This window comes from Neovison vison, chromosome 7 (genome assembly GCF_020171115.1).
Source record: "Neovison vison isolate M4711 chromosome 7, ASM_NN_V1, whole genome shotgun sequence".
NCBI lineage: Eukaryota > Metazoa > Chordata > Mammalia > Carnivora > Mustelidae > Neogale > Neogale vison.
The window spans coordinates 9440947-9467649 of record NC_058097.1 but is presented as its reverse complement, the minus strand read 5'-3'; the positions used below and the strand labels follow the sequence as shown (position 1 = coordinate 9467649).

Sequence of the window (26703 nt, the reverse complement as noted above, 5' to 3'; positions counted from 1 at the left end):
GGCCGTGGTGGGAGTCGTTGCACCAAGAAATCAGCAAGTGCTGCGAATCGGGGCTCTCTCCCGCACCCACACCAGATACAAAAAAATGTGTTGTTACCCATTTAGCATCACACTGATGGTAACACTCCTGTGCCAGATACACGCACCCGGAAATTCCATCCCAAAGCCAGCCCCCCCCCCCCCCCCCCCCCCCCCCCCCCCCCGCTTTCTGCTATCAGGTAACCTGGGTGTGGTCTCTCCCTTGCTTCCTGGGTTAGGGAAGACCAGAGGGTTTGAGATTCTGGACCAAAAAGATACATAGAAAGGCTTGGAATGAAACAGCAGTGACATGAGGGGATAGAAGGGGTGAAAAATTCCTGCACTCAATTTATTGGCTTATATCTTGGTTTTGGTGTTCTTCCCTAATAGCCCTTCTACCCTCAGACACTGAGTTTCCAGGCCATATAAATTCAAACAGTTAGCAGAGCCAGTGCTAAAAGAACTCATTAAAGAGTGTGTGTTGGAAAGAAGGATTGTCAGTGTGCTTTACACACAATCATCAGTTATGGCAGATTTCTCAGCAGTGGTTTCTCGCTCTTCTTTAAGATGCAATGATGGAAATGAGATCATCACACTTAAAGAAGTTATTCAGTGCATCTCCAGTTGTTCCACGCCAAGTCTCCAAGGCCGGAGGAGGGGAATGGATGTCCCCAGAAGGCCAGGCCTACAGAGTAAATCTCTTTACAAGTTCAAAATGGCACGGCAGGCTTTAGCTGGAGGAATGTTTTAACAATGGGAGCTTGGGGGTGTGGGAAGTTCTTGTTTGTAGCTGTTTACCAGTATTCATGGTGGAAACATTCCCACTGTTGTGGTTTTCAAACACCCGTGTACAGTCTGACTTGCTGGGGGCAGGGACGGTGAGGACTAGAGCCCCAGAGGAAGCAGCAAGAACATTCTCGCTCCTTCAGACCGTCCATGAGACATACCGGCTGGCGGTAAGGAAACACCTGCACCTCTGAAAATCGGATAGAACCTCCCTCCCACAATACTATTTCCAAAGAAAAACCCAAGGCAGGAAAATGAAGCGACTGACAGAAGGTCAAGATTCCTCTGAAGCACTGAAGCCAGACCCCACTGGTGGTCTTCTGAGACCAGAGCCAGCCGCCTCTCCCTCTCTCCTGCTGCTGCCGCACGTGAACAAGTGACGGCGGCAGCTCGCAAGTCACTAAGGATGCTGGCCGAGACTGTCGGCATCCACGGTGACTGCAGTGTTCCAAGAGCAGTGGAAGGAGCCGGGATTTTCAAGTCAGGCAGACCAGGATTTTAATCCAGACTTTGTCACTGATTAGCTGTGTGTCCTTAGGCAAGTCCCTTTCCCTCTCGCTGCTAATTTCCTCCTTGACGTTCTTTGATCTTTATCCACTGCCCGGTGATCTTGAGACTAAGAGATGATGTGGTCTTCATCCACAGATGAGTAAATTATTAAAGTGGGTAATGTCTGAGCTTTTAGTTAAGCCTCATTTACATGTTATAACCCATGCTCAACTCACTCAATAATTAAGTAAAAATTGCAGTGGTGCACTTGGGTCAGACAGGGAAGGAGAGCAGCGCCCCCCACAGGTTAGAGTGGTAATGGCTGTGGGGAGAGGGACCTTTGGAGGGGAGATACTTTGAGGAAACAGCTTTCTCTCTCCCCCTCTCCAATTAGTGACCCTGGCAACCCAGGAGGGGATCAGGCTACGGGAGGCCCCAGGGTCGTTTATATGCAGACATTACAGCGCCATGGGACCATGCACAGACCGGTCACTCACTAGCTGTGTGGTCTCTGGCAAGTCATTGAACCTGAAGGAGCCGTAATGTGTCTAGGACCACAGAACACAGGGCTCTTGGTAGCAATGGCAGCTACTAGGATACCATTAGGATTGCCAGCCCTCTCTGTCTCCCACGAATGCAGGACCAGGGAGAGGGGGCATAGTTTAAAGATGATATAGCCTCGGAGCCGGCTCCACTACCTGATGCTTGGCCACAGACCTGCCTTTCCCTACAGCTTGCAATTTCCATTGCCTACTTTTTCGATGGTGGTTCTCAACTGGGAGGGATTTTGGTCTCCAGAGGATCGTCAGCAATGTCTGGAAGCATTTCCGGTTCTTACAAGTGGGGGACTGCTTCGGGCATCCAGCGAGTAGAGGCCGGGGATGGTGCTCAACGTCCCCCAATACACAGGACCGCTCCCCACCACAAAGAAAGATCTAAGGGCCAAGGCTGCAGAACACACTCTAAGGAGTTAGTGAGCTCGGTCACTTGGAAGATGTATTTGTTCTGCTGGAATACCGGAAGAACCCCCAGAGCTCTCGTGCTGAGAAGAAGTGACATAGCCTCCATGGTTGGGACTGCACCTCATCCCCTGTGGGCAGAGTTAGGGACCGTCCTGGGACCGCAGGGGCACACCCTTCATCTTCCCACAATGCCTCTCACTTCGCTTGCTCCTGGTGACTGCCTCCCGTGTGACATTCAAAGGCATGTCCCAGCAAGGCAGCCTCACGGAGCAGCACCTAGTTGCCAGAAGAGCAAAACCAATCACTCAGAGCATGAACTGTTCTCACCTCTTCGGTCATAAGGTCTGGGGGAACACCCGCATATTGGGTGTGCAACACTCTTTGGATGGCGATTCCAAGACACTTTTTTTAAAATATGCTTTCTTTTTTTTTAAGATTTTATTTATTTGTCTCAGAGAGAGAGGGAGAGCGAGTGAGCACAGGCAGACAGAATAGCAGGCAGAGGCAGAGGGAGAAGCAGGCTCCCTGCCGAGCAAGGAGCCCGATGTGGGACTCGATCCCAGGACGCTGGGATCATGACCTGAGCCGAAGGCAGCTGCCTAACCAACTGAGCCACCCAGGCGTCCCTCCAAGACACTTTTGTTTGGTCGGTTGACTATTTTGTTTGGGACGGATGGATGTACCGTAACCTCTTTACTCTCTTGCTTACAGTTCCTCGGCATCTGTACGTCATTTACTCAGACTTTCAACAAAGCTTGTAAAGCATCTGCTCTACACTGGGTCTAATGTTAAGGGTTAGAAATGAAATATTTGCCTGACATTCTTCGCCCGGTGACAGGGCCTCTGTGCTGTAGGAAGGGGAAAGAAGTGGGCTTTGGGGTCACATACACACATAGCTGGTTTTGAATCGTAGTCCTGCTGCCTGCTAGCTGTGTGGTGTTGGGAAAGTTACTGAGTGTCTCTCGGCTCCAGTGTTCTCATCCTTAGAAACTGCGGTGATGCCCCAAGCGTCTCAGACTTTTTATAGAAACACTGAATGACATAACGGTGATGACAGAGTAGACTTTAAATACCCTGGCTCCCTTCTCTAAATCCTAGCTCTTCCCCGTTTTCAGCTGTGTGACCTTGAGCATATAAAGTTCTACGATTCTTTAGTCCCTCCTCCGAAAGTAGAAATAATGCACCTGCTATGTATAGAATTGATGTGAAGATTAAGGGAGATGATGCCTGTAAACACGTAAGCCGCTTACTGCCGGCATGTTGTAAGGACTCGGAAAACATAACTGTTATCATCACTACTATTACTATCATATTGCCCAACACCACCGGGGCTCCAATCGCTATTTTTGTCCACATTATTATTCTGGATCTAATTTCAGTTACTTAAACAGCTGTGGGTGGCTGAGAGGCAGGTAGGCCTGCCTCTTCTTTGTGCCAAGACTGCAGACTGATGAGCAGTGGTAAAGGGAAACAACCTGGGCAGATGGGACCTTCATGGGGGGAGGTTTTGCATAATGCCACCTGCACACACGCAGAGATAAATTAAACGCTCTCCCAGGCCTTCTTCAACCGTGGGATAATTTCTTTAAAACCTGCATGGAATCCCAAGTAATCAAAAACGATGAGGCTAGTTACAGATTCTGCGTTGTACATAGGACTGTCTGCTGTGTCTTCACACAGATTGCCTGGGTTGAGTCAAAGTCTACTCAAAGTGCTCAGTGATAGAACCATCCAGAAGCTAAGGGACATAGTCCGTCATATCCATGGGACAAAACTGTTGTATCATCTGGTCTTGTAGCTCCCACAGTGCCGAGAACTGCTTTAACAATAAAAGAGCCCGAAAATTAGAATAATAAGTGGCCTGTGGTACCTGAACTTGCTAAGATTATCAGCTCATTCACTTGAAAACATGGCTGATTCCAGATTACAGAAATTTCAACAATTATTTTCTTTTTAAAAATTATTTTCTTGGGGCGCCTGGGTGGCTCGGTGGGTTAAGCCTCTGCCTTCAGCTTGGGTCATGATCTCAGGGTCTTGGGATGGAGTCCCGCATCGGACACTCTGCTCAGCAGGGAGCCTGCTTCCCCCTCTCTCTCTGCCTGCCTCTCTGCCTACTTGTGATCTCTCTCTCTCTCTGTCAAATAAAAAAATAAAATCTTTAAAAAAATAAAAAATAAATGATTTTCTTCCAGTAGGAAAAATAACATATACTCAGTGGAGACATTTAAAGGTATGTCCTATTAAAGAAAGAGGAAAAAACAAACAGACAAACATGTATATTCCCGTCACCCAACAACAACCCTTGTGCATACAGTCGACCCTTGAACAACATAGGTTTGAACTGTGTGGGTCCACTTACACATGGATTGTTTGTAATACGGGACTAAAATGCATTTTTCTCTTCCTTATGATTTTCTTAATGACATTTCTTTTCTCCAGCTTACTCCTTTCTAAGGACATTATATGGAACATATAATGTATAGAATATGTGGTAACTGACGGTTTATGTTACTGGTTAGGCTTTCAGTCATCAGTAGGTGATTAGCAGTAAAGTTCTGGGGGAGTCCAGAGTCAGACATGGATTCTCAACTGTCTTTGGGGTTTGAGGGCTGAGGTTGGTGTTCTAACTATGGTGTTTTTCAAGGATCAGTTGGACTTTGTTGCTTTTTTTCTTCCAGTGTTTTTATATTTGGGGGTTGGTTTTGCTTTCTTTGATTCAAGGGTTTGACACTTTTTAGAAAATTACAATCATGCTGCCAAACAAACATGGCAGACTGCTTTCTTCCCCCTTCTCAGAGACTCTTACTAAGCACGTCAGATTACCATGGCCACATAATATGCCAACAAATCAATATGTCAGAGTTTTCTCAACTGTTTCCTCCTTCCTGGACATCTAGATTTTAACTTTTTTGTTATAGCTGGAACAAACATTTTGAGTATAATTTTTTTCCTATTATTATTCCATTTGTAGGATTATTTCCTTGGGCTATATTCCCAAAAGTGGAATTACTAAATTGGAGAAATTTAAAGGCTTTGCAAGGTAATTTTTGAAGACTTTTTAAAGACTCTACAAACATTTTGGGGCACCTGGGTGGCTCATGGGTTAAAGCCTCTGCCTTCGGCTCGGGTCATGATCCCAGGGTCCTGGGATCGAGCCCCACATTGGGCTCTCTGCTCAGCAGGGAGCCTGCTTCCTCCCCTCTCTCTCTTTGTGATCTCTGTCTATATCTCTACTTGTGATCTCTGTCTACCAAATAAATAAATAAAATCTTAAAAAAAAAAAAGACTCTACAAACATTTCCTACACTACTTGACCTCAGTTTCTTATTAGTGTGGGTGAATTGCCATCTGCCTCTCAAACTTCTACCAAACCCTTTGTCTATTGTGGGGACTTACCCACATCTACTGTTCCCCCAGAGAACCCAGAAGATCCGACTCTTGCCCAAAAGCCATCCCTCAGAGAACAGTCTAGTCTGACTGCCTAATCAGTGAACCCCACTTCAGAGCAAGAGGGACTCAGCCACTCCATCCCCTACTGGCCAACAAGTTGGCTGAGGTAGGGGGTCCCTGAGTGGGAATGGGAGGTTGCTGGACCACACCTCCCTCATCTTCCTACCTCCCACTCCACATTGACTCTGTTTGCTGTCTTGTTGCCATGGCAACCTCATCTTGAGGCTAATAGCTAATTCCCTAGTGCTTAGGAGAAAAAAAACTCAGCTGACAGACAAGCAAGAAAGATGCAAGAAAGAAGATGCTAGCCCCCCACCCCACCCCCATGTGCCCCTCCAAGCCTTGGCAAATGGGCACAGGTAATTAGAAATTAGACTTTAGCGTCACACAGACTCTGACATAAGGAAGGTTCCAGGGCTAGCAAGGTCATCTGTTTGCAAAGCTAATTAAAATGGATGAAGATAAATCAAATTACCTCAGATCTCATCTCTGCTTGATGGAGAATCTTTCAAAACATAGGTCATTTTAGAGGACCTTTCTATCCTTTGGGGAATTATATGGCTTCTACAAACAGCCTGAAATGGTCTTAAAGGCGAAGTGGGATTTAACAGCATATCCCACTGCATCTTGTCTGTTCTACCTCACCAGCATCCCTAATTTCCAGATCTCACTGGTTTCCCGTCCCTCCCTGTCCAGTGCCCACTGGCCAGGGTGCACCTCCGGCTGTGTCCAGGTGAAGGCCCCTCCCACTCCCTGTCCCCAGAGAAGAGCCCAACCATCAAAACTCTACACACAGCGTCCCCCCTCACTAAGGCTCAGTTCCCTGAATGAGCCGTAAATCCTCCTCCACGACTCTGTTCTTGCCTCAAGTACAAGCATTTCCTCTTCCTGGAAGATGCCTTCCAATCCTCAGAAGCCCAGCACAAATGCCATTTTTCTCTAAATTGAGTCATTTCCTCTCCTGGCTCGACCGCCTCTTCATTCATCCCTCCAACATAGCTCTTCCCACGCTTTACTGGAATTGAGCGTTCTGGTGGCCTCCCCGCTCGGCAGCCCTGGGCTTGTCTACGGCAGGGGTCGCGTGTGTTTGTCCCCCCGAAAGCAGCCTGGCAAGGGGTCGATACTGGAAGTTATTACCTTCTCAGAGCTGGGCTATTTGGTTGAAAGGGTACATTCTTTTATCTGGGGAGATGAAAATAACATCTCCAGCTTCTCCAGCACCAAGTTTCAAAAAGCGCTCAATTATAACATCATCATCATCATCAAACAGAATATATATAATGATACACTGATGATATATTGGGTATATATATGATATATGGGTTCCTAATGATAGGGTAACGGTTGGGCATTTGGGTGCTACAGCTGTTGTCATGGTGGTTGTTCGGGGAGCAAAGCTCAGCGTTCATGTTTTATAAGCTTTTTGGCAAATTCCAAACATATTCAAAAGTAGTGAGAGAATAATGACCGCCCTCCCCAACCCACATACCTGTCAACCTGGCTCCCACAATGATTAATGTTTGGTCACTTTTGTTTTCTTTCTTGCCCCCATAACACCCTCGCTATTTGTCGGGAGTGTCTGCAGCAGCCCCAGACATAAGAGTTTCATCTGTCTGGATTTCATCAACAGTCCAGGTTAAAAATCCTAGCTCTGCCAGCCACTGTGTCTGTGACCTTAGGCAGGTTAATTAACCTCCCCGATCCTCATTTTCTGTGTATGCAAAATAAGAATAATTATGGTACACCCATCATAGGAGCAAGTGGAATATTCCATGAAAAACACTTGATGCTTAGCCTTTGCCTAGGTCCTGTGTGAAGGGGTCAGTCTTGGCCATCAAAAATCACTATTAGCATCACTGTCATCACATACCAGTTTACAGCACAGTCCCAGCATCTGGGGCACGAAAGACAAATGACAGTGCCCATCAGGAACCGTGCCTCTGGCAGCAGAACGAGGGCAGACCAGGTGGAAAACCTGGCGCCTGGGACCAAATAGGAGGCTGGGAAAATCATCCTCCCAGATGGGGCGATTGAGATGGGGAGACCACACACATGGGGAGGGGGGAGCGAAGACCTCATGCTGCAGGGCTGCACAGGGCAGGGTCTAAGTCTAGATTCTGGTGGCCTGGAGAGAGTCGGGGGCGGGGAGGTCAGAAGTCTCCTCTTGGGCAGCACGGGTGGGACAGCCTCTGATGCTGATGGGGCGTCCTGTGATGCAGCATCCTCAAGGAGTCACTGATTGTGCTAACACGTGGCTCTCCTGTGTGGCTCCTGGCTCGTTTACTTTGGAGTCACTTGCGCATCTCCAGGAAATAAATACCCCAGGAAATACCCCTGCTCTGTAACCTCCATTCACTCCTGGGATGATCAAAGGGGAGCTGCTGCTTTCCTCGCCATCACTTTTATTTTTTTAAGTGGAATTATTTCTTTCATTTTTTACTATGTATAATTAACATACAGTGTTCTGTATGTTTCGTGTGCCCCATGTAATGATTCCACGGTTCTATGCACTTCTCGGTGCTCGTCGAGATAAGGCCCTCTTCATCCCGACCACCCGTTTTCCCCACTCCGCCACCGTCCAACCCTCTGGTAACCACAGGCTTCTCCTCTGCAGCTGAGAGTCTGGGTTTTTGGTTGTCCTTTTTGTTTTGTTTCTTAAATTCCACATATGAGCGAAATCATATGGTATTTGTCTTTCTCCGACTGACTGATTTAACTGAGCATTATACCCTGTGGGTTCCTCACAAAAGTTAAAAATAGAACTGCCTTGGGGTGCCTGGTGGCTCAGTTGGTTAAGTGACTGCCTTCAGCTCAGGTCATGATCCCAGAGTCCTGGGATCGAGTCCCACATCAGGCTCCCTGCTCCTTGGAGATTCTGCTTCTCCCTCTGACTTTCTCCCTCTCATGCTCTCTCTCACTGTCTCTCTCTCAAATAAATAAATAAAATCTTAAAAAAAAAAAAAAAAAGAACTGCCTTATGATCCAGTAATTCCACTACAGGGTATTTACTCACAGAAAATGAAAAGGCTAATTCAAAAAGGTGGATGCACCCCCTGTGTTTGTTGTAGCATTATTTGAAATAGCCAAGATATGGAAGCAAATCCGTGTCCATCCACAGATGAATGAATAAAGAGGATGTGAGAGATACATATATACGTATGTATATAATATTTACATATATTTATATATTATTACTCAATCATAAAAAAATGAGATCTTGACAAATTTGCAACAACACAGGGGGACCTAGAGGGTATACTCGCTATTACTTTTAAAACTTATTCTACAATGAACACATGCTCATTGTGGACATTTTTATAAAACACAGAAAAAAATAAAATCTCACTTCTGTGTGGATTCGAAACTAGCCACACTTACAGAAGCAGAGAATCGGAGAGCGGTTGCCAGAGGCCAGGGGAGGGAGGACTGGGGAGGCAAGAGCCAGAGGGTACCAAGTTCAGTTTCACCAGATGGGTAAGTTCTGGAGATCTACTGTACGGCACAGGGCCTGCAGCTAACACACTGTATGTACTGCACACCTAACATCTGCCAAGGGGGTAGATCTTATGTTGAGTGCTCTTATCATAAAACATAACTACAATGTAATTATTAAAATGACGAGAACAAGAGGAAGCTTTGGGAGGTGAAGGGTAGGGGTATGTTTACGGCTTTGACGGTGGTGATGGTTTCACAGGTGCACACTTAGCCTGAACTCATCAAGTTGTAATCATCGATTATGTATACACAGCTTTTACATGTCAATTATACTTCAGTAGGGTGGTTTAAATAATTAAGTAAACATTTGAAACAGAGATAATGAAGAAAATGAAAAGTAGCCATATCCTTACCACCCGGATGTAGCCAGAGCTGTTGGGTTCATACAATCTATTGTTATCTTTAGTATGTGTTTTACACAGATGTGGTCACACTGAATATACAATTACTTACTCTCCTTATCATGTCAATAAGATACAGAGATATCCTGTAGTTCTCCTATCCTACTCCTGATGAACATTTTTCTCCAGTTTCTTGCCTTTAAATATCAAATAAGGACTCTTAGCTACTGAAGTAGTGCCTGTTTTACTCACGCAGCTTTATTCTGCTTCTTTCATTTTGCTTCTTTTGAAAAGCTGTTGCTATCAGTAAACATAAGGAAAAAAATCAATGATTTCTCCTGCCTTTCCTATTTGAATTGTTTATCACTGGTAATTCAATAATGGATGAAGGGACGTGTCTCCTTATAAATTATGGCAGCTAATAATCAATTAGTCCTTGATTTTGGACTTGTAACCTCCAGAGCTGTCTGAGAAATTGTTATTGTTTTAAGCCACCTAGTTTGGTGTACTTTGTTTCTGCAGCCCTACACAACTATTACCCAGACATTACCATGTGCTCATTATTTTTTTTTTAATGAAAAGAATGAATAGTTTAGCTGAAGACTCGGTGTGATTTTTTTTTCAAGGTGTTATTACCAGATTCCTATCTATAAGCAAGCCATTATTTACTTGGTTGTAGTTATAGCGAAATGCAATTTTATTTTTGGACATTTGTTTTCACCGTGCAGAGCACTGATTTGCATATCTTAGTTCAAGGACATACATCTCTACTAGCCATTGGGTCACGCTAGATCCTACTCTCCTTCTTCAAAAAGAAACAAGCCTTCCCCCTGCATTTCCAGCCTGCAACTCTGCTTCTGATTTTTCCGCTCATATCACAGTAAGATCTGGCTCATTGTGACCGAAGGTTGTGGGCTGTTAATAACCCACTGATTCTCACTGATGCACACGCATCCTGGGACCCCACCACCACACAGATCATCCCCTCCACCACGAGCACAAGAAACTCGGCTGCTGGGTCCTTTGGGGGGCCACACAGAGTCAGTGAATGGGTTTAATTCACTGTAAAAGAATATCCTGAAGGTTTCTTGAGGCACTGAGCAGAAGTCAGGTTGTTTAATGTCCCCACAAGGGTGCAGAGCCAAAACTGACAACTGATTCCTTCCCCGTTGCCCTGGAATGGGAGGGGTGTAGCTGTGGCTCTCTGCCGCTCTAACACCCAATGATATACAAGCCGCGAGTTAACTAGGCTCTTCCCAGATACGAGAAAGGGGAACACAGGCTCACTCTCTGCGAGGGGTCTTAGCTGAGCAAGGGGCTTATTATCTTTCCTGCTCCTTGCCCTGAGTCAGCCAAGCACAGGGCCTGATTTAGAGTGGGCAGTCAGCATTTGTTCAGTGAAGAACCAGCTGAGCTCAAGGGTCTCAAACTTGAGAGGTCCTGAATCACCTAGAGGGGAGTATCTCCACGGTCTCCACCAACAGGTCTAGGCTGAGTCCAATACAGCACTTTCAAAGCCACGCTTTGGGATTCCGATGGAGGCAGCCTTCAGTCCACACTCCGAGAACCTACTACCGCCAACGAGCTGTTTGAGGTCAGAAGCCGCCTTGTGTTCCTCTGTCACTGAGCACCTGCTGTGGACCACACACTCTTCCTAGGCCTAGTCCGAGGACCAGAGCAGAACTTAGTTTCCTGTGGGCAAGTGCCTTTGAGTGCTGAGGTATAGCAGCTGCCTGCCCTTGAGGGTACAGAGCTCAGGTGGGAGGGGTGCAGAGGGGATCCTGGGCAACACGCTCCCGTAATACGATGAGAGGGTCTCAACCAGAGGCGATTTTGCCCTCCCAGGGGACATGTGACAGTATCTAGAAACATTTTTACTTATTAGACTGGGGAGTGCTACTGGCATTGAGTGAGTATAAGCCAGCGATGCTGCTGAATCCTTGCAATACACAGGACAGCCCCTCACAACCGGGAATTCTCTGGCACAGAATGTCAACAGTTCCTCGGTGACAAACTCTTCAAGAGGGACGGTAATGAGGGTCATGCCAGGGAACCAGTAAGGTACATCCCCAAGTAGAGAGGAAGTAACGTGTTACTGCTCCTACATGCAGGGACCCAGGCCCCAGAATGTTCCCTCCTGTCTCGCACTTCATCCCAGGCTTGTATACCTGGCAACCGTGCGCTGGGTGCTGGAGTTACAAAGGGCTCAGTTGGAAGCCTGGCTCCTCCACATCCCACTGGTCCACCTTGGGCAAGCTACTTCCCCACACTAAAGCTCGATTTCAGGGGTCCTCCATGAGCAACACGGACTCCAAAAGAAAAGGGGGAGTATTTTTAGGTACCCGTGACTGACAGCCTGACAAAGTCCCACTTACCGCACAGGGTTGATGCAGTGAAATGAGATCATGCCTGTAAGATGCTTTGCTCGGTGACGGCACCTGCTCATTGCTCGTCCTGTGTCAGCTGCTGTGATGACAGTGAACAACGCCCCCTACCACCCATGGAGGGACTGCCTCTGCCTTGTCCTTGACGTTTACCTGGTTTTAGATCCAGTTCTTTCCTGGTGACTCTTGCCTTCCAACACAAGGTATGGACCGACAGGTGTGACTGTCATATCACTACGGTGCTAGGTCCAGAGCCTCTCGCCCTTCCCTATCCTTTCTCTTGAAGCGGAGGCATCCTCAGCAAATCCCCCTTCAGTCAGAGTGGTGGAGAAACAGCTTTCTACGTGCGCACTTGTTTGCAGGGGCCTCTTATAGAAGCACAACACCTCTCTTACTAACGTTACTTACACTGGCCATTAACCATTGCCAGACAACTTGTCCCACGCATATCTGCTCTGGTGGCCACCTCGAATTTGGCACCCTTGGCATCCCAGCCCTTGTCTCAACTCCAGCTATGTCTAAATGATGTAATCAACACTTTTCAATTCCCTTGGGTGCTAAAAGTGCCCCCAAACACCTGCACGCAAGCCCTTACGTGCTTTAAAAGCTACTTAATGTTTCCCTTTTTAAAGAAAATAACAGCCATCCTTGAGGACCAGAACTAGGGTGGGGCCACACGGGTGACAAGGGTTAAAATGTAAGAGGGGCTTCCTGTCAGGTGCCGGCCCGGCACCTGCATGACCCTGAGAGTGAGTGCCTCCTTCAGTTCTGTACTTCTGTCACCTCCTTTTCTCCGTCCTCGCCCACACCCTGCTTTGTTGCAAAGACCCCATGTGCAACTGGTCCAGAAGAGCAGTTGACTGAATCATTTTTCTGTCTTCCCATGTGGGTCAACCCACGGTCCCTGACATTTTACTTTTTGGGTCACTCTTCCATCTAGGTCAAAGTCTGGGGGCTCGCTCACTTTAGACTCCTGGAGCTACTTGACAAAACACAGAAATTCCAGATTTCGAGTCCACTTGCAATGAATGTGTTACTTTTCAACACCCACTGTGTATTTTAAGTCATCCCAAAGATGGCTGTTGTTAATGGGAGTAATCTTCCCCAGATGACATTGGTAGATGTGCTTCTTAATTATAGTATTACTCATTTCTTCCTTTTCAAACCTTTTAATTTATCACCTAATAGGCACAGTGATCCATGGAATAACCCATCTTAATTTTTTTCCCCTATTTTAGGTGGCTGGGCTTATTATTATTCATGGCACAAGCCAAATGCTTTGATTATTAAGTGGTGTCATTTGTACCCTAATGACTTTGTGCCTTTCACACCATTCAAAAGGAAATTGAAGACCATGAAACATTAAATGAGATCCCAACAAAGATTGAGCATTGTTAACTTTCATTACTCAAGTGTGAAAAAAAATGGCCTACTCAGTTAAAAGGCAAGTAGAGGTGGAAAGACAGTCTAGATTTGTATGGTCAGTGTGGCCACTGCATCCTTGGAAACTCTTTTTTGGAAAATAGCACCGTAGGCCCCACCCGCGCTTGCCAGCATCTTGCCCCACATTCGGGTTTGCTCTTTGTCGCCCCCTGGTCTCTTCTCAGTCTCTCCTTTCCCATTCCGCCCCTTCTGCTTGGAACGGTCCCTCTTCTTTTTTGTCTTAGTTACTCCCTACTCATCCTTAACATCCCAACTCAATTACCACCTCAGGGAAGCTCTCCCTGACCTTCCTTACCAGATCAAATCCCCTATTCATACTCTCGTAACAGCATCTTAAAATTATCAAGCGGCAATCTTACATTTATTCGAGTCATTCTCTGACTGTCTGTGTCTCCCACAAGACCATACACTTCATGAGGGCAGGGGATCTTGTAGGTGTTCACTCACCATTGTCTTCCCAGCCTTCCAGAAACCCTGCCTCTCCTCTCTTAGTTCCACTGCAGACAGAAATAAGCATGACCGAAACTACTGCTCCAAGCAAACATGGTCTGACCCCGTTCACTTTCCCGTAGGTCGTGCTCGAATGCCATCTTGAATGCCAGCGGACTTTGTTGGAGCAGGAACCAATGGTACAGGATCGATTCGGATGGGTTGCGATCCACAGGGGCTAAATAAACAGATCAAGAACACATTTTTTTAATTGTGAGATTCTTTTTACTATGATTAACCTATTTAATAAGCAAAACTGTGAGGACGTCAGGACAGAGAGAGCATATCTGTTTCATCCGTTATACACAGCTCCTGAACGGGCTTTGGCATTGTTTGAGTGAGTGGCTGCATGATGGATGGAGAGCTGTTTGTGCTGAACGTATTAAGAAGGTGAGGAGCAGAGATGAAGCAGCTGCCGAATGACCCGATGAGTCAGAGCGGAGCCTGGTGGTGATCTCACTGCCTGCTCCCACCATCCACTTCGGATGGCACCAAGGTAGCCTCCCAAGGACAGGAAGTATCAGAAAACAGGCTGCTCAGGCAGCCTCTGTGCTCAGGATCCTGGCATCGTGAGATGTTTTAATGATGTGACTCAAATTTCCTCCCACTGTCTGGATGGGACACCAGCAGGATCCCTAGCCCTGGAAAATCCAGCTGCCAACACCAAATATGGCCAGCTGCACAGCTGGCAGTCGTATCTCAGACTGGAGGTGAGGGACCATGGCCCTGATGACAAACAGACTCCACTAGGCCACCCAGACAGCACTGAGCAGGCCACCAAGAGGCAGCTTCCTGGGCCAGGGGCTCTGGGATGAGGGCCAGATGGAACAGAAACCTCTTGTGTGGCTCAGCCACATGGATCTCACTCTCTCCACATACCCACTTGCTCATTCATTCATTCATTCATTCATTCTAGAGGCCGTCATATAATAGTCCTGTGCACTGGGGTCCCTGAGGTTGGTGCCACTGTCCTACCATCTGGAGCTGCGCTCTCCAGTATGGTCAACGTGAGCTACGCGCAGCCACTGGGCACTTGAAGAGTGGCTCATCTGAACTGAAACATGTTGTAAGTGTCAAGTATCCCCTGGATTCCAAACACTGTACAAAAGGGGAAAAAGCGGTGCCTGGGTGGCTCAGTGGGTTAAGCCTCTGCCTTCGGCTCAGGTCGTGATCTCCGGGTCCTGGGATCCAGCCTCACATCGGGCTCTCTGCTCATCAGGGAGCCTGCTTCCCGCACCCCCTCTGCCTGCCTCTCTGCCTACTTGTGATCTCTGTCTCTGTCAAATAAATAAATAAAATATTTAAAAAATTTTAAAAACAAAAAGGAGGAAAAAGGGATATAAAATATCTCATTGAGACTTTATTATATTGAGTGTATACTGAAGTGATAATATTTTGAATAGATTTAGTTAAAGAAAATATATTATTAAAATTAACTTAAGCAGTTTCCTTTTACATTTGTTAATGGGAGTAACTAGAGAAATTTTAGAACCTCTGTAGGTCACTTCCTATTTCTACTGCACGACGCTGGTCTAGAGAGTTGTACTGTAGAGAAGAGGGGCTACGTTCCAAACTGGGGTAAGGGTGGCATTACTAGCTGGCCCAAGGTGCCATGGGAGCCCAAAGGAGACTTGGCCTGAACTGCGAGGGGCTGGGGTGGGGGATGCAGAGCAGCTTCCAAGGGTTCGCATCTAAACCAGCCACAGGACAAATGTGAGCGAGCTCCAGGACCAGCGCACTCCAGGAAGGAGCCCAGTCTATACAAAGGGACCCAACCGAGAAGCCCAGGGAGCTTCAGGTCTCCAGTGGCTGGAGAGGGGGAGGTATACGAGAAAGCAGTGACACCAGAAAGAGCGACCCGACGTTAGCTCCGGAAGATCAAGTCCAGTGCTGTCCAGCAGAAGTCCAATGAGAGCCACTCATGAATTTTTCAGTTTTGTTGTAATCACATTCAGAAAATTAAGAGTAAAATTGTGATAAAAAGTAATGTCCTCACAGTTTTACTTTTCACTTTAGTGATATGTTTTACTTAACCCAGAATATTTAACACCTTATCCTTGCAATATGTGATGCATGTCAACAATTCTGAACCAGACAGGGCATAGTCTGTCTTATTAGGTCTTTGAAGGTGGCCAGCTGGTTTACACTGAAGTCTGTGGTGGCCCCTGTTCAAGGGTCCAGTGGCCCCCGTGACTCGTGGCTCCTGCATTAGGCAGTGCAGGTGTACTAGGCTTTTATCCGAATGTAACGGGAAAAGGTTTTAAGCAGAAGTGTATCTTCGAAAAACGCCAGCCCCAAGAGAGAACAAGCAGCTTTCTGGAGGTTGTCACCATCACCAGCTTTTGGGCACTGTCACCTACTGAGGTGGCTCAGTTTATAAACTGGTAATTTGGGAGCAAGGTCTCTTTTTGCAGACCCTACCTTGTGATGATGGGATTATCAGAGGGCAGCTTTGGAGAGCAGAGGCAGAGCCCTTTACCAGTTTTTTGTGTTTGTTTGTTTGTTTGTTTGTTTTTAAGATTTTATTTATTTATTTGACAGACAGAGATCCCAAGTAGGCAGAGAGGCAGGCAGAGAGAGAGAGAGGAGGAAGCAGGCTCCCTGCTGAGCAGAGACCCCCCCCCCCCATGTGGGACTCAATCCCAGGACCCTGAGATCGTGACCAGAGCCAACGGCAGAGGCTTTAACCTATTGAGCCACCCAGGTGCCCCCCTGTCCCAGGTTTTGTCCAGAGTCCTGAAAAGGGGGAACGGCTCTCTCAACAACCAAACGGTTCCAAGTGGTTCTACCCACCTTTCAGATGGTGACCGGGGGCAGATTCCTTCGATTTTCACCTTTGGGTTTCTCTTCTGTGAACCCGAGGTGTGCAGATCGAAAGCAACCTATGCACCTCATACATTAAGCAAAGTCTCATACTATGCCAGGTAAAGAATTGCTCAGGGGCGCCTGGGTGGCTCAGTGGGTTAAGCCGCTGCCTTCGGCTCAGGTCATGATCTCAGGGTCCTGGGATCGAGTCCCGCATCGGGCTCTCTGCTCAGCAGGGAGCCTGCTTCCTCCTCTCTCTCTCTCTGCCTGCCTCTCTGCCTACTTGTGATCTCTCTCTGTCAAATAAATAAATAAAATCTTTAAAAAAAAAAAAAGAATTGCTCAAAAGATTGTAATTCTTTCCTCTAAGCTGTCATCAAAAGGACTCTTTCACACGCTAAGAGCAGCGTAAGAGGATGTCAAGGCAGACAGCATGGCTGGGGATCAGACCACTTCAGTCACCTGTTAGGAAGGCTCCTAACCCTTTCTCTGTCCCCCACAGAAGAAATTTCAAGGAATCAGTTCATTTCGCAGGGCCCCCTGGGTAGCACAGCTGATTAAACGTCCGACTCTTGGTTTCGGCTCAGGTCATGATCTCGGGGTCCTGGGACTGAGCCCCATGGCCGCTCCACTCCCAGTGCGGGGTCTGCCTGAGAGTCTCTCTCCCGGGCTCCCCCTGCCCCTCCCACTTGGGCGCTTGCTCTCTCTCTCTCTCTCAAATAAATAAACGAAACCTTAAAGAAAGAAAGAAAGAAATGTCCCCAAAATATGCAGATTAGAGCCAGCCCTTCAGGGGGCTTTTTTTCTAGCATCACAATAAGCTTTAACTGGTAGGAAAACAGCTTTTCAGTTTCCGTGGGCTCTGTTTTATTGGAAAAGCAGCACAAAAATTGTTCTCAATCTCCAAGGAGTTACCAGGTGCTTAATGACTTGCCAGGGTAATCCACAACTGAATTCTGGGAAGTCATTATGTGAGACATTACCTACCACCTTCCTCTGCCTTTGAGAATCAGATGAAACACAGTCTGGGTGAACTGGAAAAAGCATCGGTTTTGAAGTCTGACAAACCACAGTTTAAGCCACGATTCTGGCACTGATAGCCATATCATCTTTAGACGAATTGTTTATATCTTTGAGTCTCAAGGTACTTACCTGTAAATGGGTGTAATATAGATCTTGCAAGGTAAGAATTATGTAGGGAAAATAAGAAGGCTACTTATCTACTGCAGCACAACAAATTACCCCCAAAATGTAGAGGCTTACAACAACACTTCTGATCATACTTTATGTGGGTGAGGAATCTGGGCATGGTTTAGCTAGTTCCTTCAGCTTAGGATCTCCCAAGGCTTCAAACAAGGTGTCAGCTAGGGATACAGTCCCATTTCCAGGCATAACTGGGGAAGGATCTGCTTCTGAGCTCTCCCATTGGTTGCTGGTAGGATCTAGTTCCTCGTGGGTTTTTGGACTGAGTGTATTGGTTCCTCACTGGCTGTGGGTGGGAGGTCTCCCTCAGTTTCTTGCCATGCGGTCCTCTCTGGAGGGCAGCTCCAACAGGGCAGTTTGTGTCATCGGAGGAAGAAGGCAAGAAGAGTCAGAGAGAGAGATTACCAGACAGAAATCCGTCTTTTATAACCTAGTCTTAGAGGTGACATCCCATCGCTTTTGCTATATTCTGCTGGTCAGAAGCAAGTTAGGAGTCCAGCCCACATTCAAGGGAAGCGGATTATTACATGGCTGTTAAGTGTCAGGAGGAAAGGACGGTTGGGAGCCATTTCGGAAGCTGTCTGCCATGATACTGACACATTCTCAGTAAATAGCTGTTATGACCAGACGTGACAGCATTTTGAAAAGCAGTGTTCATCACGGAAATAAAAGAAATATATTGGCGTATGTATTAGGGTCAGGAAGTTTAACAGTCTATTAAAGATTAACAGTCTATAAAAGAAGCTGATGCTAACCAATGCTAGGTTTTCCAAAGACTACATTTAAAGATGCATTTAACTTATATTAAATACTGATTTGAATTTCATAATCAAATAGCAATGTTTGGAGTTAAAAGGCACTAATTTCCCCTACCTAATGTTTTATAATATATCCAAATCCCTTTCTAGATATTTTAGGATGTCCATGGTATTATGGGGATGTAAATAAAAACATGCATCTCGGTTTTCTCAGTTAGCAATATTATGAAGGCTTTTAATCCTGCTGTATGTTCTTCAATAATTAGGAGCTTAATAGCGACATAATATTTCTATTCCACTGACAAATGTAAGAGCCGTGGTTTACTTAACCATTCCCTTATTCTTTGATATACAAGTCGCTTCAGTATTTTGCCATTAAAAGCAAAGCTGTGATTGAATATCCTTCGTGTGGCAAGTCCCCCCCACCCCGCCCCACAATTTGGATTATGTCTTTAGGATAAGTCCCAGAAAAGCAATTAGAGTATGCACATTTTAATGGCTCTGTCAAGTTTTTATCCAAATGAGAAGAGAGCTTTGGTTTTTTGAAGCAAACACTACTCCATCAGCCCCAGACTGAATTGCTCCAAGACAGACATCCTAGCTTACTTAGAACAAAACAAAAACAAACAAAAACCATGGTGTCTAGCTTACAAGAACATTTGATGAATATTTTGTGGACTGAATGAGTGAACAAAAATATTTAAAAATCTGAGACTTTAGGAAAAATATTTAGGGTAGGTCTCTTGTAACTTTTTTTTTAAATTAAGAGATGTGTTTCCATTTAGATTTCACTAAGAGATGTGGAGGACCCATTCATGCCAAGTGTTAGGTAGTAGTACCCTCTCCTTGTCTCATTTTATCCTCAAAGCACTCCCAACAGCTCATTCTCTGCACAGCCACAGAATGAAATGCTCAAGTGCAAATCTGATGAAGGCACATGCCTGCCTTTTTTAGAGGGACTTGATTTGACAAGCCCCTATCATTTAAAGGAAAACTAGGGCTTCTTCTCTGGGGAGAATACTATTCTGGAGAAATCTCTACTTTGGTGGAAACAAAATTTCCAGCCAATAACCAGGAATAACCAAAAGGAATTTTCCTGAGTATCGGTTAGCCTAGGCAATGGGCCATTTTGGTTAAACTATGAATCAGAGTTATGTACCATTTTGGTAAGCAGGGCACAACTGACTCTGAAAAAAAAAAATTTTTACTGGTCAAAATTTACTCTGGCTGATGTGCCCTGTGTCTCTTAGAACTTCACGGTACTCTCCTCCCTACCCGCCCAATCCCACCCCACCCCGACTTTTGTTTTTTAAGCAAATTTCCTCTTCTTGCAGGAACTATCACTTTCAGTCCTTAGACCCACAAGACCAAGTTGCTTGCCCAAGCTCTTGCACCCACTGTTCAAACCTTTGCTGGCTTAGCGGCTAACCTTGAACCACAGCGCCCCCACGTGGGCAGCGAGTGGTTTGGCTTTTCCACCTGGGCGATTTCTCACCCAACCATTGCTTCTCTTTTTCTCCTCTCAGGTGAAGGAGGCCATGCAACGGATCCACGACCGGGGGAACATCGGCAAATTAATTCTCGATGTAGAGAAGACCCCGACTCCACTGGTGAGTCAAAAGCAGAGGGTCCGCTCAGTTCAACACAAAAGGGCCTATCCGGTGCTGGCACGGGTCAGGTAGGGGGAAATGCAAGCAGTTCCGGCTTGCGGCAGACCAGCGTAATCAGATGATTGTGCAAATGAGCGAGGAGTCCCAGAACTGGGACACGGGCTAACACCGAAAGGAAGATGCTCCAGTGAGAGCGTTTCAGGAGCAATCTGAGGACAGTCAGGAAAGGACAGGACGGATCTGTGTCCACTGCAAGTGCTGTCTCTTGGCTGCCATAAGTGGGAGGGATTCCTGGTACATCGAATACATTCGCATTCACATCTTCAACAGAAGGACACCACCTGCCTCTGAGAAGCCTCCTGATGATTGCACTGATTTCGCTTCCTTTAGTCAGGATGACACCCTCACATCCAGGGATCCCACCAGGAGTGAAGCATGTCCTGCTCCCACCCTAGCCCTCTTGCAAGGGCCGCTTGTAAGTGGCGGGCAATGTAGTGTGGTGGTCAACACAGAGTGCCATCGGACCGCGTGGATTTGAAACCTGGCTCTGATCTCCCGTGTGAGACCCTGGGCGATTTTTCCGCCGCTCCGTCTTCAGTATCCACATAAACTACAGATCGATCAGTTCTCACAAGTCAGGTGGAGTGATACAAATAAGGCATTGGCTGGTTCATACTAAGTTCTAGGGAAGGTTTAACAAAGAAAATACTTAAGAAGGGTTTTTTAATGTTTGCTTTCACACCTGTTTAGTTTTAAACCTGCATGAGGCATTCGTAAAAGAGAAAGAACTAAAATCTTTACATGTTTTACTGTGTGTGTGTGTGTGTGTGCGCACGCGCGTGTGTTTCCATTTTGTTTTGTTTTGTTTAAGTGTTTCCTTGGGTTTTGTAAACTTAATGTAGTTCAGGGATGATAGTCATTTCACTCAGTGAAGGATGACTTCAGGAGAGGACATTTTACAAAATGCAAGTGATTGATAACAATAGGTACTTTGTTTATTAAGTGCTTCCTAAGTCCCAGGACTCTGCCAGCAAATGTTTAAAGGCAGATGAAGGGTTGGAACCAGGGGGAATGGGGCTAGGCCACAGGTTTTCTGTGGACCTATGTTAAACACATTGACCAGATCTATTTTACCCTACCAGTAGAAGAGATCTAGAGCCATCCTAGAGAGTTTGTTGCTTTTAAGCAGGAGAGTTAGCATCAGCCTCCTGCCTGTCTCCATAACACATGAGGTCCTCTTGGGCCCTCAAGCTCTATGAAGGCCTCTTTGACCATGCGGGTCTGTGAGGAGGAGCTGAAAAGCCCAACTCTGAGTGTAAGAGCTCAAGGCCTGCGTTGGCATATGCGGTGGACCTTGTTCCGCAATCTCAGGAGGGCTCTTATGAGGCTTTGGCTAGAACCAAAGTACACATCTTCACGGAAGGACATTCCAATGGTGGTGATGTAGACAACAAAGTAGATACACACGGCTGTTAGTTGTTCTGGCTCTTAGGAAGTGACGGCATCAGGATTTGAACCCTGGCCAGTCTGTGCTGTGGATGCTATGAGTGTCCCCATTCCCCCAGCACCTGACCCCTCTGAGAGCCTCCAGCCACAGGAACCTGTTTGGACAGTATGTACACAACTGGCCAGAGATGTTGGGGAGATAACCCACCATGGCCACTCCCTGGCTTCTTACCCCTCATGTGGAGTAACTGTGAGATGTGGCTCCCAGTGGTCCCCAGCATGACTCACTGGCTCCCAGTGGTCCCCAGCACAACTGAGCCCCAGCTGCCCACAATAGGAGCCTGCTTACTAACACGCCCTGTGCCGACTTCCCTGCCTTTTCTGCCTCATCTCCTCCCTCCTTACCTGTGCTTCCTGGAATCATCTCCCAAATTCTAAATATTTGCACTTAAATCCTTATCTCAAGAGTCTGCTTCTCAGGACACCCAACATCAGACAGCCAGCACCACACTGCCTTCCTGGGGAAGAAAGCGACCCTAACTCTTAGCCCTCAAAGAAGTCCTTCCCAAGGGGCCTTCCTCAGATGCACGGAGAAGGTAAGAGACAGCCTGCAGACCCTCTAAAACATCCTCTGTTGACTTGCAGATGGCCAACGACAGCACAGAGACCAGCGAGGCAGGAGAAGAGGAGGAGGACCATGAAGGGGACAGTGAGAACAAGGAGCGGATGCCCTTTATCCAGTAACCCAGGAACCAGGCAGGAGAATGTGAAGGATGGTTTGGAACAAGAGGAGCCAGTCAAGAAAGCTCTTCTGTGCCCCAGTGAACAAATGCTGTAGTCCACTGTGTGTTGTGTTTGTCTGCAGTCAGCTGAGCTAAAAGCTGTTGATCACTGTTGTTTCTGAAATTAAGTGCCAAGCCCATCCCATGCAGTATTATGTCCCTCCCCCATCTGTGTATTACACTCTCCCCTCTCCCCTACTTCAAAACCATCCATCTTTGGGTCCTTCTTGACAGTTCTAGAACAGCCTTGCAAATTAATACGAGCCCACAGGCCCAATGCCTACGAGACCAGACATGGGCAAAGACAAGTTTGGATTGAAAGGTGTTATCATAAAAGCACTGTCCAGATCCTAGAATTCTTCAGGCCAATGACACTTTTTGCTGCCAGGCATCCATGATTCTGACAAGGGCACTTGCCAATGTGGCTGGCAGAAGGAGGGTAGGCCAGGAGGTGCTTTTGTAAGCCTATACATTTAGGATCTCTCCAAATAGTACTTTCCCTCTCCCCATTTAGGAGGCAACTTCTTTGTATCCATTCAGTTATTTATTGGTCAAAAAGGTTGAACCACTCTCCTCTCAGACGCTGATGCTTGATCCATTCATGGGTTTTTAACCATCAACACAGGAAAGTAGATGTGGATTTTTCAGGACAGAAGATGGGTCAACAAACAGCATGAGTCTGAGTATCGGCCCCAGAGACTTCTCCTCTGAAACCAGGTCTCATGAGCAAAATCCTCCTCCCTGCCCACCATATAGGTTTTCTATTAATTTCAAGAAAACTCAACATATGTGGGACTATTTCAGAAGTCATTACTGAGATTTGCCTACGTTTGCACACTCCCATGGGCGTTACCGATTTCGCTCTTTCAATTCCAGGTAGTTAACAGCTGCCTTGGCCGAGGATCCCCCAAGGAAGACCTCCCTTGTAGACCATATTAGGAAAAGAAAAAAAAAATCAATGAGTATCTCTTTTCTTGCCAAAGCATGTTCTGACATGTAACAAACTCTAGCGATACAATCAGCTGATGTTCAGTATCTGATGCCAAATGTGCAGTTCCTCTCCTCTAAAATATAAAATTATGGTGCAGGCTCTTTGGAAGCCCCTGCTTTTTGGAATTCAGGGATCAAACTACTTGATTATATACCACTGTCTAATTTTCCAGCTCCTAAACTCTTAAGAAACCCCATACCCTGCTGCACCACATGTCTTGAGGTGAACAGTTCCCCTGAAGGATGAGAGAGAGGCTCAATGTCTCCACAAGGGGGTCCTTATTCCCTCCTCTCACTTTGGCTCAAAGGGTGACTCTTTCACTCACAAACCAAGCTGGAGACCCAAGGAGCCCACGTGATCAGCACCTCCTCCTTCATTTGTCTTCTGGAAGACCTTGGAGGGCTCCTGACTGCCCCATCTCTCCACCAGCGAGCCTTAGGGAAGACCCAACCCCAAATGATGGGAAGGAATGCATTCCAGCAATTACCTTTTTATTTCCAAATTCCTTTTGTAACAAATATCACCTCATTAATCATGTTCTTCTTTCCTATCCTAAGCTTGTTTTGGTGACTTATTTATGCCAAATATTTATCTGAAGGGAGTTTCTCCTCATTGCAAATATACATGTAAAATATGGGGACAAGAAAGGGTGCTGCCATCTGATGAGCAGAGAGAAGAGAGTATCTCAGAAGAAGATACTCACATCATCTGTTCATACCCCAGGACTCACCAATATTGCATTTCTGGGCCACTCAGAAAGATAATGTGGAGGTTTATCACCTCCCCCACCCCCCCCACACACACTTTCACTAAACACTGTGTTATTGGTCATATTTCTCCCCTAACCAAGCTGATAATGAGGTTTTAAGAAGAACCACTACCCAAGTGACATTCTTGGTGAGCTGGACAGAAATGGCATTTTCTAGGGCTGGGGTAACAAAGAGACATTGGCCAAATCAGGGCTGTCCTCTGCGAGGGGAGTGGGAATCCAAAAGGCCTTTGCTCTGTCCAGAGGAGAGGCGTTAAAAAAAAATCATGCTTCCCCAAATCTGTTTTTCAACCAGCAAAATTAATACAGTCATCACAAGTAATGGCAGTTGGCTAAAGAAAACCCTTTTGTCTCTTCAGAATACCAAGTCAGAAGAGTAAACTAGAGTTTGACTATCAAGGTCCAGTTACGCCATGAGGAACAGGAGAAAGAAAAATGCCAAAATTAGTCGTTTAATGCACTCTCGTTTTAAGCACCTTCTTCCTGTCACGTGATTGGTTTTCTGAAGGAAGTATAAAGAAAGTCTCAGTTTGCCTTAAAGGAACTGTGAAGGCTTCTCTGTCATTTAAACTTGATTGGAGTGAACTGAAACATTGTCTAACGTATTTGTGGCTTTAGAGCTTTTGTTACATTGTGCCTACAAAGCAAATTATGTTTACATAAAATATATAAATAAAGTATTCAGCATAGCATAACCTCGCCTGGCATTGGTGACTCCACTTAAATAGTTGTTGGAAAAGCAGCCCCACTATTAAAATGGAAGAAGGGGGTGACTAAACAAGAAAAAAAAAATATATGTGACAGAATTTTCAAATGAAAAACTAAAGACTGTAGAGAAAATAGGAGTCAAGATGAGATGAGCCTTTAAAAGAAACATTCGAACTCACCCAAGCAAGAAAGTATAACCACTAAATAACGTAACTACTAAAGACATCATATAAAAACAACAATAACTATAATGGTGCTTATAAGGTACTTACATATGCTGTTAAGAGACCTACATAAAATTAAATAATATTTACATTAACTTGCCTACCCTGCCAACAGCCCATTTTATAGGTGACAAGACCGAAGATTAAGGTTTTTGCACTTGGCCAAGATCACACAGCTAGTAAGTGGTAGGGCCAGGATTTCTAGCCAAGCTAGAACTCATGCTCTTAATCATCCTATCATGTTTCTTGGCTTAAATAGGGTGAAATATGGTACATTTTAAATGACCATCCCTTGTTCCCTAGAAACTCTTCATATATTGTTTCCTCTGATTTCAAGGATATGTTTGTAAACTTGTTTTGCTTTGTAGCAAATAACATGCATATCAAGAAGCATTTTTTTTTCCTAGCCCTCCATCCTAGTGTTCAGTGAGGTACTGATTTTAAAACTCACACATCTCTCTCTCTCTCTCAAAAACAAAAACAAAAAACAAAAACAAAAAAACCCCTCATACATCTCAACCATTTTCATTTTCATGATCTAATATCCTCAAGGTAATCAAAGAGATACACAACAGTAAATCCTCAAGGCTAAGATTTCATGAAAGAGAATTCATGATTAGGGAGTCTTTACTGTGTTTCCCATATTCTCAGCAGGAGGCCAAAAAAATAGACCCAAGACCCATGTCAATAAAATGCCACAGACACGTAAACCTGAATTTGCAAGGGAGAAATATTACTTACATTGTCAGTGAAATTCCTTCAAAGTGCCTGCACAAAGGATTTTCTTACATAATCTGATACAATGTTCACATACTCTGTATAAATCTCACGGTCTCACTTAGCCAGCGCTGGTACACTGTCCCATTTAAACACAACCCAGCAACTAGAATCTAAACTAAAATCCACACCTTCGCTTACAACTCAGAATGGGGAACAGCGATTCTTTTCAGCACTGTGAATGAGGTTTGGGTGGTAATGGAGGTAAATCTTTCAAAAGCCTTCTGAGGCACAGGGAAACGTTTGTGGAGAGGCAAGGAGGTGAGAGCTTCTGAAGGGCATACTGAGGAGTGGAGAGGAGAACAGTGGATCTGAAATCCACACATGGGGATAGAGTGGGACAGGAGAAAGGCACGATGGGAAGCCAGTACCAGGTGTGGAGGTCTCCGAATGCCAAGCCGATGATCCTGGATTTCTGTGGAAAGGAACAAGGGTGTGAGGTGGTGGTATGGCCTGAAAGTTCGGGCATGGCGGTGATTACCAAGAGTAAATGTGGGGTTCAGTGCAAACAGGGATAGGAGATAAGCCTAAATATAGCTCCAGTGGGACATCAAGTACCTCGATTCTCTGCTGTCCTGCTTTGGGTCCTACGGAATCAGACACTGAGTGTCAGAGCAAGGACCTGAGTACCAGCAGCAGCATTGGGAGGTGATTCCAAGAAGCACAGCTCAGGGAAGAAGACTATAGAACAGGAAAGGGAAGAAGCCAGCTCAGGGTGTGTTGATGAGCAAGTTACCACCGTGGGAGAGGTAAACAGGTCCCCGAGTTTTCTC

The 26703-nt window shown here is 46.0% G+C and overlaps 1 protein-coding gene across 1 annotated transcript in view; it reads left to right on the top strand.

Annotated features, from left to right (window-relative positions):
* The window catches only part of VAT1L (vesicle amine transport 1 like), a 137376-nt gene extending 112460 nt beyond the window's left edge, over nucleotides 1–24916 (top strand). The window contains exons 8-9 of the mRNA XM_044255684.1: nucleotides 20150–20233; nucleotides 22325–24916. Coding sequence (XP_044111619.1) covers nucleotides 20150–20233; nucleotides 22325–22423 — 183 coding nt within the window. The 3' untranslated portion in view covers nucleotides 22424–24916. The remainder of the gene's footprint in view (nucleotides 1–20149; nucleotides 20234–22324) is intronic.
* Nucleotides 24917–26703: the final 1787 nt, after the last annotated feature.